At 38.7% G+C, this 12777-nt stretch overlaps 1 protein-coding gene across 1 annotated transcript in view; it reads left to right on the top strand.

The window, feature by feature from the left end:
* Positions 1-270: 270 nt before the first annotated feature.
* CUNH1orf87 (chromosome unknown C1orf87 homolog) overlaps positions 271-12777 on the top strand; it is a 73893-nt gene continuing 61386 nt past the window's right edge. The window contains exon 1 of the mRNA XM_006096116.3: positions 271-377. Coding sequence (XP_006096178.1) covers positions 271-377 — 107 coding nt within the window. The remainder of the gene's footprint in view (positions 378-12777) is intronic.

Raw genomic sequence — 12777 nt, 5'->3', positions numbered from 1 at the left:
ATTGCTGGTTGTGTGATATTGAGTGAGTTACAATAACTATACTATGCCTGTTCCCTTAACTGCAAAGCAACAATGATAATAGTAATTAAGAGTATTTTACTCATGTCTTCCTTGGGAGTGTTAAGTGAGATAATATAGTTAAAGCACTTAATCCACCATTTTAATTATTGTTATTATTGGCAAGGATGTTACAGTTGCCAACTGGAAAGTCATGAGGAGAGATTTACTTATTTTCCACCCCCAGGGGCTTGAGGGATTTTGAGAAGAATCATGTCTTCAGTGCGGAAGACTCCCCGGGCATCAGATGCAATGCCTGAGACTGTGGTGAAAATCATCGGAAGTAAACACTTTCGGTACCTTGTGGAGAAGCCCAAGATGTAAGTTTACTGTTTGAAAAATATCTGTTTTGCCTAGATCATAATGAAATTTGGATGCGTTTTTCATCTAGAAATTTACATTTTAACAATGCCATTCATGGAAAATGAAGTCATTAAGCAGTAACAGTAGAAGTAAAATAGCGTTGAGAACTTCTATGAGCACTGTTTTCCTGATATTTTTCATTTTTATAATTCCCCATATTCCTTAATTACTTGGGCTGATTTTCCAAATAGATGGGAAATAGAAGCAGTGAGACATTTATAAATATTAATGGAGTATTGCTGCTTCTCTTCATCAGGTTTGTAATCTACCACATGTAGTAATTGTGGGGGGGGCGGTAAGGGAGAAAGTCATTAGTCAATTTGCCCTGAATTAAAGGAGTGGAATTAAAAATAAATTATAAAGTGTAAGATTTTCACTTCTTCTTCTTACCCGATACTCCTGCAAGCAGGGGCTTCTCAGAGCATAACTAAGAGGTCTTTCTTCCCTTCTAAGCTCACCACAGCCACGTTTAAGGGAGCACACTCCTATAGCTCTAAAATTAACTACACGTGTGGCACAGAACAGTCTGAGCAGCTCTTCCTTCCAGAGTTGTGGTGGTTCACAAGAGAGAAAGAAGGTACTAGACCTGCCTTTCATCTTATAGTCATTCCATAAACAGTATCTAGTCAATCATTACCTTTCCCTCCTAAAATGATTTCCACAGTCCTTTTCTCTGTGTCAGAACCCAACAGACCAAACAACCAGACAAACAGGAAAAAAAATATCTGGCCTCACAAAACATAGATGCAGAAAGCAATGGCTACAAAATCTGGCTATCATCAGAATCATCGGGAGTGTCCTTTAAAATAAAGATTTGAGGTCCAATCCAAGACCTAAATAATCAGAATCTCTGAAGATGGACCCCTGTTATGGAGTATAGGCTTTAGGTTTAGGAGCAACTCTCAGGACCTCTGCAATGGAGTATAGGCTTCAGAAGCGACCATCAGGACCACTGTAATGGAGTATAGGCTTCAGAAGCAACCATCAGGACCACTGTTATGCAGTATAAGCTTTAGAAGGGACCATCAGGACCACTGTTATGGAGTATAGGCTTTAGAAGGGCAAACTGGTTTTACCTCCCCACCATCAGTATTGTCAGCCCCAAGAGGTTCCAAAGCAAGTGCTATGATCAGTAATGTTTGCCATAGCACCAGAAGTGGGCTTTGCAGCACATCAGTTGGGATCCCTACGGAGCTGAGAGATGAGAGTGAATCTTGGCTTTGTGCCTTCCTGACCTTTTGACATTGAAAACAATTAATATCTCTGGCCTCAGATTGTACATCTATCAAGTGGGGGAAAACACATCTATCTAGTAGGGTTGTTGTGAGGAGCCAATGAGAAAAATATGCAAAACACCTTTCTGGCGCCTAACAGTATATTCAATATGCTTATAAATTGTTCTGCTATTATTCTTGAAGCAAATTTTTCCCTGGATACAAGACAGTTAATGAAAACATCAAATCTCTTTCTATGAAATGTTTCCATCTATTTTGTACTCTATGCCTAGGAGGCACACTACCTTTGTCTTGCAGGTGAAGAAACCTGAGACACTGTGATTATTCTAAGATCGCCTGTTAAATGCCAGTTATTGTCAAGAAAAGTAAATACGATTAGTTTGCACTCTCTGCTGAGTTCTCCTACCCAGAAAGCAACATTACTGCTCTACTAATTCCCTTCCTCTCTAAGTTGTTTGTTTAGCTTCTTTTATCCCAACCCCCTTCCTTTTTCCAGGAGTCTAATATGTTCCTAAATGGGTGATTAGGGGAAGGATACTTGTCTTTTTAAATAAGGAAAAATTCCCTTTGTCTTATAAGAAGGTGCCTTTTATTTTTCCTGTTTGTTCTTTTATTTTTATTAATCCTCACCTGAGGATATTTTTTCCATTGCTTTTCAGAGAGAGTGAAAGGGAGGGAGGGAGAGGAGGGGGAGAGAAAGAGAGAGCAAAAGCAAGAACAATCGAGTGAGAGAGAGAGAAATGCCAATGTGAGAGAGACACATGGACTGGTTGTCTCCCACACTCACCTGACCTCGAGTGCAGAGTGAACTTGCAACCCATGCCCCTGACCAGGAATCAAACTCATGACCCTGGGCCAATGCTCTAACCATTAAGCTACTGTCCAGAGCTTTCCTGTTTATTCTTTAAACTCAGAATCCAGGAAATAAAGTACATTAAATCAGCTATATTAATTGTGAAATAAAAGACATAGTTCTGTTTTTTCTATAACTGTTTTTTATATTAAGGCAGTTATTTTTGTTTTCTATGGGCTTGATGTTACTGTGGCTGGAATGACTTAGGACAGTGATGGCGAACCTATGACACGCGTGTCAGAGGTGACACACGAACTCATTTCTTTTTGGTTGATTTTTCTTTGTTAAATGTCATTTAAATATATAAAATAAATATCAAAAATATAAATCTTTTACTATGGTTGCAAATATCAAAAAATTTCTATAAGTGACATGGCACCAGAGTTAAGTTAGGGTTTTTCAAAATGCTGACACGCCGAGCTCAAAAGGTTCACCATCACTGACTTAGGACAATGCTTTGCTAAGGTATTCCAGTGTGGTTCAAAAATAAATAATTCTCAAAAGCCTTCTTATTGTTGATGTAAGGACAGACTCACTGCTGTTATTTCATGCATGTCCCACAATCTGTCCTCAAAGCATTTAGTCATACTACTACATCTACACCTTTTAGCAGGGGGCCCAAGAAGGTGTTTTCTTTGGATTGACTCAGTTGAGCCTACTAGTATTAGTAAAAAAAAAAATATCTACATAAGAAACATAAGTAAAAACCAAAAAAAAAAAGAAAGAAGACTCTAAAAGGAGAATCTGAATTTAAAAGAAAAATCATAAATGAATAATGGATGGAAAAACAGAAGTCTTTCTGTTTAACCACATTTAGTTCAGATTTCCTGTAGGATATGTGGAGAAGATTGAATAGTATGTTACATCTGAAAGTTATCTTAAATATATACTAGTAAATCTGTTACATAAAACCAGAATAAACCAAGCAATGCTCGGAGAGTTTGGAGTCACACTTTATTCACTGATGGGCTCAGAGAAAAATGAATTCAAGTTCTAAGCAGAGCTACAAGCAGAACTTCCCTTTTTATTAAAGAGCCAGCCCTATGTGTGCTTAGTGGTTATCTCGCTGGTGGCCTTGAAAACAACACAGTTCTATCCAATTAAAAAATACACCTGGCATGGCATTGAGAGTATGGGCATATCTAGTCTCTGGCCTACAAGGTCAGACAGCTAAGTTTATTTTCCTTATTATTCAAGTAGGCTAAAGCAGGCTAGAAAGCAAAGTTACTATTATTATTATTATTTTTTAGAATAAGAGGCCATCTAAAAATTAGCAGAGAATTCCAAACAGTAGTTTTACAAAATAGGGGTTAGCCTTCTCAAGTCAGTGTAATTTGGTAGGGCTGCTATATCACAGTACCACAAACTGAGTGGCTTAGACAAACAGAAATTTATTGTCTCACAGTTCTGGAGACTAAAAAGTCTGAAATCAAGGCATTGGTAGAGCCATGCTCCCTTTCCCTCTGAAGGTGCCCAGTAAGGATCTTTCTTTTCTAGGTCTCTCTCCATGCTTCTGGTATTTCCTTGGTTTGTAGCAGCATAACTCTAAGCTTCACAAGGAATATGTGTCTGTGTACAAATTTCATCTTTTTATAAGGACACCACTCAATTGGATTAGGGGCCCATTCTACTCTAGCATGACATCGCCTTAACTAATTACATCTGCAGTCACCCTATGAAGGTCCTGGGAGTTAGGACTTCAACATATAAATGTTGGGGGAGACACAACTCAACCCATAACAACCCAATCTTTATAATTTTACAGAAGAGATGAGACAATTGAGGCCTTGATGAGCTTACAGTGAGGCCAGTTATTAAGAACTAAGACTGGAATTGAGCTCCCTCCCTCTTTCTGTAACTTAGACAGCACAATTATTGACAGATGAAAGGAAAATACTGCATACCTACTTACCTATTTTTTACAAGGGAGACCAATCTATAGGCTTCAAAGAGTGAAACAAGTGTATCCTAGTTGGTCCCATCATCACTTTCCTCCTGGATCACTACACCAGCATTCCAATGCAACTCCTTGCCTCTACTCTTCTCATTCTCTACTCCACTTGCTAAAAACTTTCTCCTCAAAGTGTGGTCCATGGACCATCTCCACCAACCTCACCTGGGACCTTGTGATAAATGCAGAATTGCAGGCCCCTATCCAGACATATTGAGTCAGAATCTGCATTTTAGTCAATTCCCAGGTGACTCCTACATAACATTATAGCGAAGCCCAATTCTCAAGTACTGCCAGTATCATCTTTCTAAAATGCAAGTCTAATCAGATGTCACCACCATCAGCTCAAAATCACCTGCCCCCACCTTCTATAGACTCCCATAACCCTCTTCAGGATTATGACACTTTATGACAATTTCCTAAGCATTTCTGTCTCCCCCATTTAACTGTAAACTCTGCGTACAAAAAGTCTTATACATATTGAAAAGCCTGATAAATTAGAGCACAGTGAGCACCAAGAAAAATAAATATCTAAAAAGACAATACTTAGTTGCTTTAAAATTCAAGTCTAAAGACCCATGTTGCTAAAATAGTATGCATATGTTACTATGAAATCCCAATGCATAAACTTGGATAGCTCATTGAGAAGAAAATATGCCAGGTAACAGGAGAAAAATACTCGCATTTTCTAAAAGGTGTAAAAGTAGGTAATAAAACCACAGAACTTGAAGGCTTGTGGATAATCCCTGGCAAAATTGCAGGCCACAGAATTAAATGTATTAGTTGTGAAAACAAAACACAAAGGTGATGGTCACTAAGGGTTGGTACATGTTGACTAAAAACAGATTATGTCAAACTTGTCCCATTCTCTTTATTGATAAGGTGACTGCAGTCCCAATGAAGGGAATGATGAAGACATAGTGTTTATTTCAGTCAGTCATTAGGCACATCTCTATCGCAAAGACTTGAAATAAGGCAAATAATTCTGGACTTGATAGTATGAAGATAGACGCCATACCAACATGGTGGTGATTGAACAGTTAATGTTCCAACAGGAGTGAAGAAGAGGGAGAGGATTTCTGTGTGACCCTGTTCTTAGTCAACATTCTTTAATCCACAGTTGAAGGGGGACAGACAAATCACGTCAGTAAACACGTAGATAGTAGAATGCTGGGAAGCCTTGGCAGGAAAGTGAGCTAAAACAAGATGAAATCAACAGAGATATATGCAAAGATATATTCTGTCTTTAGTTAAGGGTACATGTAAATGATTATATGGCATAAATATCTGGTTTTTACTTGATGTGAAATACTAGAAAAACATATATTGAATTCTGCTCCCAAGTCCTGGCATGAAACTCCTAAAACCCTTACAATTTTCTAAGAGATATGAGTACTAAGAACATTTTTTTTGTTCTAATATTTGGTCTTTGACCCTGGTTCCTGATACAGAGCTCCTAAATCCCTTGACATTTCCTGGGTAATGGGATGTCTTTTGCTTTAATGAGGATACTCTCAATGGGTTCCTAGATACCTTCAGGCTGGTCACCAGAAAGACCAGGCCGTGATTAAAAGCTTGGAACTTTCAGCACCCCCCACCCAATCCTCCCAGAAGGGGAGAGGGGCTGGAGACTGAGTCAATGATTGATCACAACTATGAGATAAAGCCTTAATTTAAAAACAACAACAGCAAAAGAATAAGGTTCAGAGAGCCTCTGAGATGCTGAATGCCTCTGTGTGCTGGGAGGGTAGTGGGCCTGGAAAGGTAATGGGAGTTCCATGCCCCTCCTCACACACCTTGCTCTATGCATCTCTTCCATCTGACTGTTCCTGAGACCAGTGATCTAAACGGTAAATAGTTTTCCTGAGTTGGTGGAGCCACTCTGGGGAATCAATCAAACTGGAGGAGGGAGTTAGGGGAACCTTGACTTATAGCCCATCTGTCAGAAATACGGGTCATAACCTGGGCTTGCGATTGACATCTGAAGGAGGCAGGGCAGTCTTACAGGACTGAGCCCTTAACCTGTGGGATTTGCAATAATTCCATGTAGATGGTGTCAGAACTTAATTGGATTGTAGGACACCTAGCTGGTGTGGGAGAATTGTTCACTCTGGGGAAAACCCTACACATTTGGTGACCAGCGGTGTGTGACAGTAATAGGAAGTAGAGGATAAAATGGAGTTTCCCCTTTACACTTGTGTTTGAGCTCATCATGAGGGGAATGGATCCAGATAGACAGTATGGGAGGCTCACTGTATTCAGAACTGCACTTGTCACCTGAGGGGTAGTGTGCTTCATTCTGGATGTCACATTCTAGGAGGGTCTCTGGCACACTAAAGGGGTGGACACTAAAGGTGTGGCATTATAGATGATCCAGGGTGTGAAATGTGGCTTATTTATAGAATCTGGGGATTGAGTTGTTAACTAAAAGAGGAATTGGGTTCATTTCAAGAAACTCCTGTGAGTAGAGATACTTCCAGTGAATAAAATTGGCCTCTATAGTTCCTTCCAGCGCCAAGAATCAATGACCCAAAGCACTTTATTCCATAGTTACATTGCTGTTGGTACAGCATTGTTAAGCACAAGGAAAACGGACTGCAAGATTTTATGGAAAAAAAGTAGCAAATATTTGTAATAATGTACTTTAATATTTATAACCAAGAAATAAATAAAGTTCTTATATTTTCCCACGTGACTCTCCTAGAGCCCATATCTTATCATTTTTAACCCCTCAAAGCCCTTCATATTAATACATTTTTTACTTTCTTGAACTTTTTTAAAGTGTTAACATTAACAGCTATAAATATTAATGCATATATAGAATCCCATCAACATTCTTTCCACAAACAATAATTGAGCACTTACTGAGTGCCAAGCCTTGAGGATACAGCAATGTACCTAAAGTTCTAGTGATGAGAGATACACAACAAACATATAGACCAGTGATGGCGAACCTTTTGAGCTCGGCGTGTCAGCATTTTGAAAAACCCTAACTTAACTCTGGTGCCGTGTCACATATAGAAATTTTTTGATATTTGCAACCATAGTAAAACAAAGATTTATATTTTTGATATTTATTTTATATATTTAAATGCCATTTAACAAAGAAAAATCAACCAAAAAAAATGAGTTCGCGTGTCACCTCTGACACGCGTGTCATAGGTTTGCCATCACTGATATAGACAATGACCATTCAAGTGAGGATAGTGCAATGAACAAACATAAAGGAGGATTATAAAGGTATTTCAAATCTCAAAGGTGTTCCCAGAAGGCCTCTCTGCATAAGTGACATTTGAACTGAGACTGCCTGGAGGTAAGAGCTAGAACTATCCAATGAGAATTATCCATGGTTAGCTACCAGTGAGCTGGCTAAGACTGCCCCAACTTTATCCCATTGGGCATGGCTCACTAGATTCCAACGTTCCATAAAAAATGGTGTAGCCATACAAACATCAGATAATGCAGGCTTTAAGGCAAGACCCATTAGTAGAAATTTTCAAAAGAATATTTTATAGGAAAAAAAGGAAGATTTAGTACTTACTAATTAATATAAACTCAATTGCATAACATTACAATGTATGAAATATAAATTGACATAAGTTAAAGGCAAAATGAATTTATAATCATAGCTGGAATTATTAACATGACTCAATAACTGATATGTACACTAACAAAGATATCAATAACAAAAAAATCTAAAAAACACTTTAGAACTAACTGAAATATAGGACACTACAAGTGAAAGCAATAGTAACAGAACACACATTATTTTAAGACTGCAACTTTCTATAGGCCCGGAGCTCTTCAGATATTAGACATATGGTGTTCCTAGCAACTGCTACAAACAGCACCTAAGTCAACCACCTGAAATGCAAGCAGATTTTTTTTTCACAAGGCTGCCTCAGCTTGCTCTATAAAAAGTGGAATAATGTCTCTTTCTGGGAGCACAGTGCCCAAAGATCAGGGCACCCATGTAGCTGCTGCCTTCCTGCCCATGAGGTTCAGGCTGTGCCAAATGACACCACAGGTGCCCACCACCATCCTCATGCCTCATAGATCTACACAGAGAGTAAACATGCAAACATCTGAGAAAAGAGCTTTCTGGGCTGAGGGAACTGACAAAAGATAGCCTCTTGGTGTGTTTGAGGAGGAGCAAGGAAGCCAATGTTGGTGAAGCAGAGTAAACAAGGAAAGAGGAGTAGGAAATGAAGTCAGGTAGCAGGTCATGTGGGCCATGGTAGGAACTCTGGGTTTGTTCTATGGAGAATGGAATGTTCTTTATAGAATTGAGAGCAGCGGAAGACACAAATTGGTTAAAAAATTATTTTTTTTTTATTTTAGAGAGGAAGGGAGAGAGCGATAGAAACATCAATGATGAGAGAGAATCACTGATCTGCTGCCTCCTGCATGCCCCCTACTGGGGATTGAGCCCACAACCCTGGCATATGCTCTTGACCAGAATTGAATCTGGGACCCTTCAGTTTGCAGGCTGATGCTCTATCCACTGAGCCAAACCCACTAGGGCTGATTTTTTAGAGTAGTTTTACATTTACAACAAAATTTAAGGGTAAGTTATAGTGATTCCACAGATACACCTCTCCCTACATATGCATAGCCTCCCCCGTTAACAATATCCCCCACCAGAATGGTACATTTGTTAAAACTGATGAAACTAGATTGATATAACTTAATCACCCAAAGTCTATAATTTACCTTAAGCTTTGCTCTTTTGTCGTCCATTCTATGGATTGGACAAATGTATAATGACATATGTCCATCATTATGTGTCATACAGAATAGTCTCACTGTCCTAAAAATCCTGTGTTCTGTCTATCCATCCCTCTTTTTAAATCCATGATCTCTTTTCATACCCTTGATTTAGCTCAACCTCATTAAAGAAAATAACATAGCAAAGATTATTGTTCCCCACTCCCATAGACCACATGTATGTATCCAGAGGATGGCAGGGAGCCAGGAGAGCTGTTGGTGCTGCCGCCTTTCACAGTATGGACAGAAGACTTGGCTCAGAAACTGTACCTTAAAGCACTGAGATGATTGGTGAAGAGGACAGGCAGTTGCACAATCATTTTGCTTAGACTTGCAAAAGAAAAACAGGGGAGAGTGCAAGTGCAAAGAACATTAAATTTCAAGCTGAACAAGGCTGGCTGAAAGATTTAAAAGCAGCACAGTCTGCAAAGCTCCTGGGTATCATCCACCTGAGGACATTGTGGTGATGCTTTGTTGTTGTTGTTTTTCTCTATAAAATGAAGGATTCTGAAGATTTTTAATTTCAACTACTCTGCTTTGTTTTTTTAAGTGGGTGATTTCTAGAACTGGTAATTACTGTTATTAGACAGATTACATTAAATCTCTTTTTATCTATTTAAATAGATTTTCCTCAGTTCCTGTGTACTATAGAACTTCAATCTTTTGAATGCTAGTTTTATCTATCAATAAGGAAGTTTTAGGGATCCGAAGGAAAGAGCATCCTTTCTGTACCTGGGTGATGGGGAGGTTTGGATAAAGGAGATAGCACTTTAATAACTAACCTAAAATTACCACTTGTCAAGGGCTGACTGAGCACCAGGCTTGATGCTAAATATTTTATACATCTTACCGTGGTAAGTATTATTTTTCTAATCTCACAGATAAAAGACTGAAAATCAGAAACGAGTACTAATTTGCCAAAAGTCACACAAGTTATCAGGTTAGGATTCAAAATCAGTACTACACTGCCTGAAATTATGGGTAAACTTTGCACAATTATAGAAAAAACCCTTCATTTTTCATTCTCTATGCTTTTATTTCTCAAACTTTAGTGCACATAGGAATCATCTAAGATGTTTTCCAAGAATTAAGATTTTCTTGTCCTGTTTAATTCCAATTTAAGAATATCAGAGTGGTCCACATATCTGTTTTATCATCCAGCACCCTGCATGATTATGGCCCATCTCAGGTGGCCTGAGGTTCAATGGTTAGGAATCACTGTCATTTCCTTCAAGAACAAGCCCTTCACCCCATTTGGAATGTTTTTCCACCTCTTATTTTCTTCTTCAACTGCTATTTTATAGCTTAATTCCTTCATGGAGTTATGTTCATCCCCTTTAAGCAGATTGAGTTGGAAACTCCTCTATGGTCCCATATCTCTTTTTACATACTTCATTTTTTAAGTTATCACCTCCTTTTATAAATTTTAAGACAACATAGTCTGAAGACAATGAGTGGATTGGATGCCCACTACTACCTCGACTAAGAAGGTAGTAATGCGTAGCTCAAAGACAGGTCAGATAGAAGAAAATGTCCATAGTGTAAGCATGGATAATGGTGTAAGTGAAGAAAGAAGACTGCAGAAGAGAAGGGCTGCTGGGATATCACTGAAAGTACATCATACCAAAAGACAACTGCTGATTGATTTGGTTGCTAATTTTGCAGCCAATATGACCTTAATTTGAGAAACCATTTTTATTCCGTGAACTAGTGTAGTGCAAATGCCATTTAAGATACATTTGGTTATTTTCATTGATGTGAGAATTTGACTCAATACTATAAAGAAAGAAATGGGATATTTTGGGAATAACTTTGAAAATGCATTGAATTCCTTGTCCCTGGGAAGGTTACAAACCAAAGCTGAATGACAGCCACTTTGGTGTTCTGTACAGGGCCTTTAGGTCTAGGTGGGAAGATGAACTAGATGCCTTTATATATGGTATTTTAACTAATATTTTTAAAGAGGAGCAAAATCCTATTGTTTAAAACAGACAGTTGTAAACTATAGGTGTAGACTTGAGGAGTAATGTAGAGGAAGGAGCATTTGGTCTGGTGTCTGGGCCTGAGTCCTGGATCTGTGCTGACTAGCAAGGTGATCTTGGGCAATTAATCTCTCTGGTCATCTATCTTCTCATCTGTATAATGGTGATAAGGATTATTAGTACAGCATGAAAAAATATGCAAATTTATATGTGATAGCTGACACATAAGCTTTTAGAAATGTTAGCTTGTATAATTACAATAACAAAGAAATAAATGATTCGGGGATAGGGTTGGCAGTTAAAGTCTTAAAATTCTTTCTGCAGAATAAATTTCTATGATAATAATACACACTGTGGCTTAGGGAATGACAAAAGAAGAAGCAGAAGAAAAACCCCTCACAATAACATTTGCACATTAGCACAGGTTTCATATTACAGCTTCCCCATGGAGTTCCGTGAGATTTTCAGTTACACTCCCTCCCAAGTCTCATTTTATTTTTTATTTTGTTGTCTTTTTTAAAAAAGGAAAAGTCTGCTTGTGTTGATTATCTGTTATTACTTCCAAATAAGAACATGCTTTCATTTACTGAAATTAGATCCGCAGTCACTCCTTGGCACACTCTGGGCCGCCTTCTCCAGAGGGTTTGGGCCTGTTAGCGCACAGTTGGAAATCGGTGACATTGAGTGCCTGCCAAGACTGGCAGACCTTTAAGACGGCATCTGGTGACCTTTTTGCTGAGCCCCTTGGGTTCTCTGTTTGAGATTTGATGTTCTTCGGGTGAGGGATGCTTCTAGCCACCTTTGCAATGTTTCTTTCTAACTCTGAGACTCTGAGCAGTAGCAGAGGGTGGCACCAAAAGGCTGGTTTGCAGGAAGAGCCCAGTGTGAGAGAGAGAACAACTGGATAGTTTTCTCCACGTTTATTTATCATTCAGCAATACAATAATCCCCCCTAATTACTGTAGTTCCCAGAGGACATAAAACTCTTCACTGTGTCCCTGAGAGCAGCAGCTGAAGTCAGAAGTACCTATGAAGATGCTATCTGTGTCTTGCTTCCAAGAGAGTACTGATGGCTTTTTTTTTTATTCTATTGAAATGGCAGATTTCTAGTTTCAGGACCGCAGGTAGATAGCACACAAGCACAGAAGAACTGTGAGTTTGTGAACAGCATAACAACCGATGTGTGTTGACTAGATGTTTGTGCTAGCAATAGACACATGCCATTTCTCAGTTGGGAAGTCATTTTCATGATAATTTTAAACTGCTATGTATGTGGGGGTTTTTTTTAAAAAAAAAACAGCAACAGATTTAACAGGTTATTTTTGGTTTTTATATCTACTGTGGTTGTTTAAACAGACAGGCAGATATATTTCACATTTCTCTAGCTAGTCTGTCCTGAGACTGCCCACAAAAAAATTTTGAAGGGGATTAAAGCAAAGATAATTTATCCCTTGATTTCATCTGGAAGAACGAACTCTCTGCCCCTGTGCCCAGTTTTGCCTTTAAATCCTGCACTACCTGCTTTCGTTGCCTCCTCCTCTACTTTCTGCCCCTCATATAATCCCAAAC

The sequence above is a fragment of the Myotis lucifugus genome, unplaced genomic scaffold, assembly GCF_000147115.1.
Source record: "Myotis lucifugus unplaced genomic scaffold, Myoluc2.0 scaffold_168, whole genome shotgun sequence".
Taxonomy (NCBI): domain Eukaryota; kingdom Metazoa; phylum Chordata; class Mammalia; order Chiroptera; family Vespertilionidae; genus Myotis; species Myotis lucifugus.
Note: the sequence above shows the minus strand (reverse complement) of the source record. Positions and strands in the feature narration are given on the sequence as shown.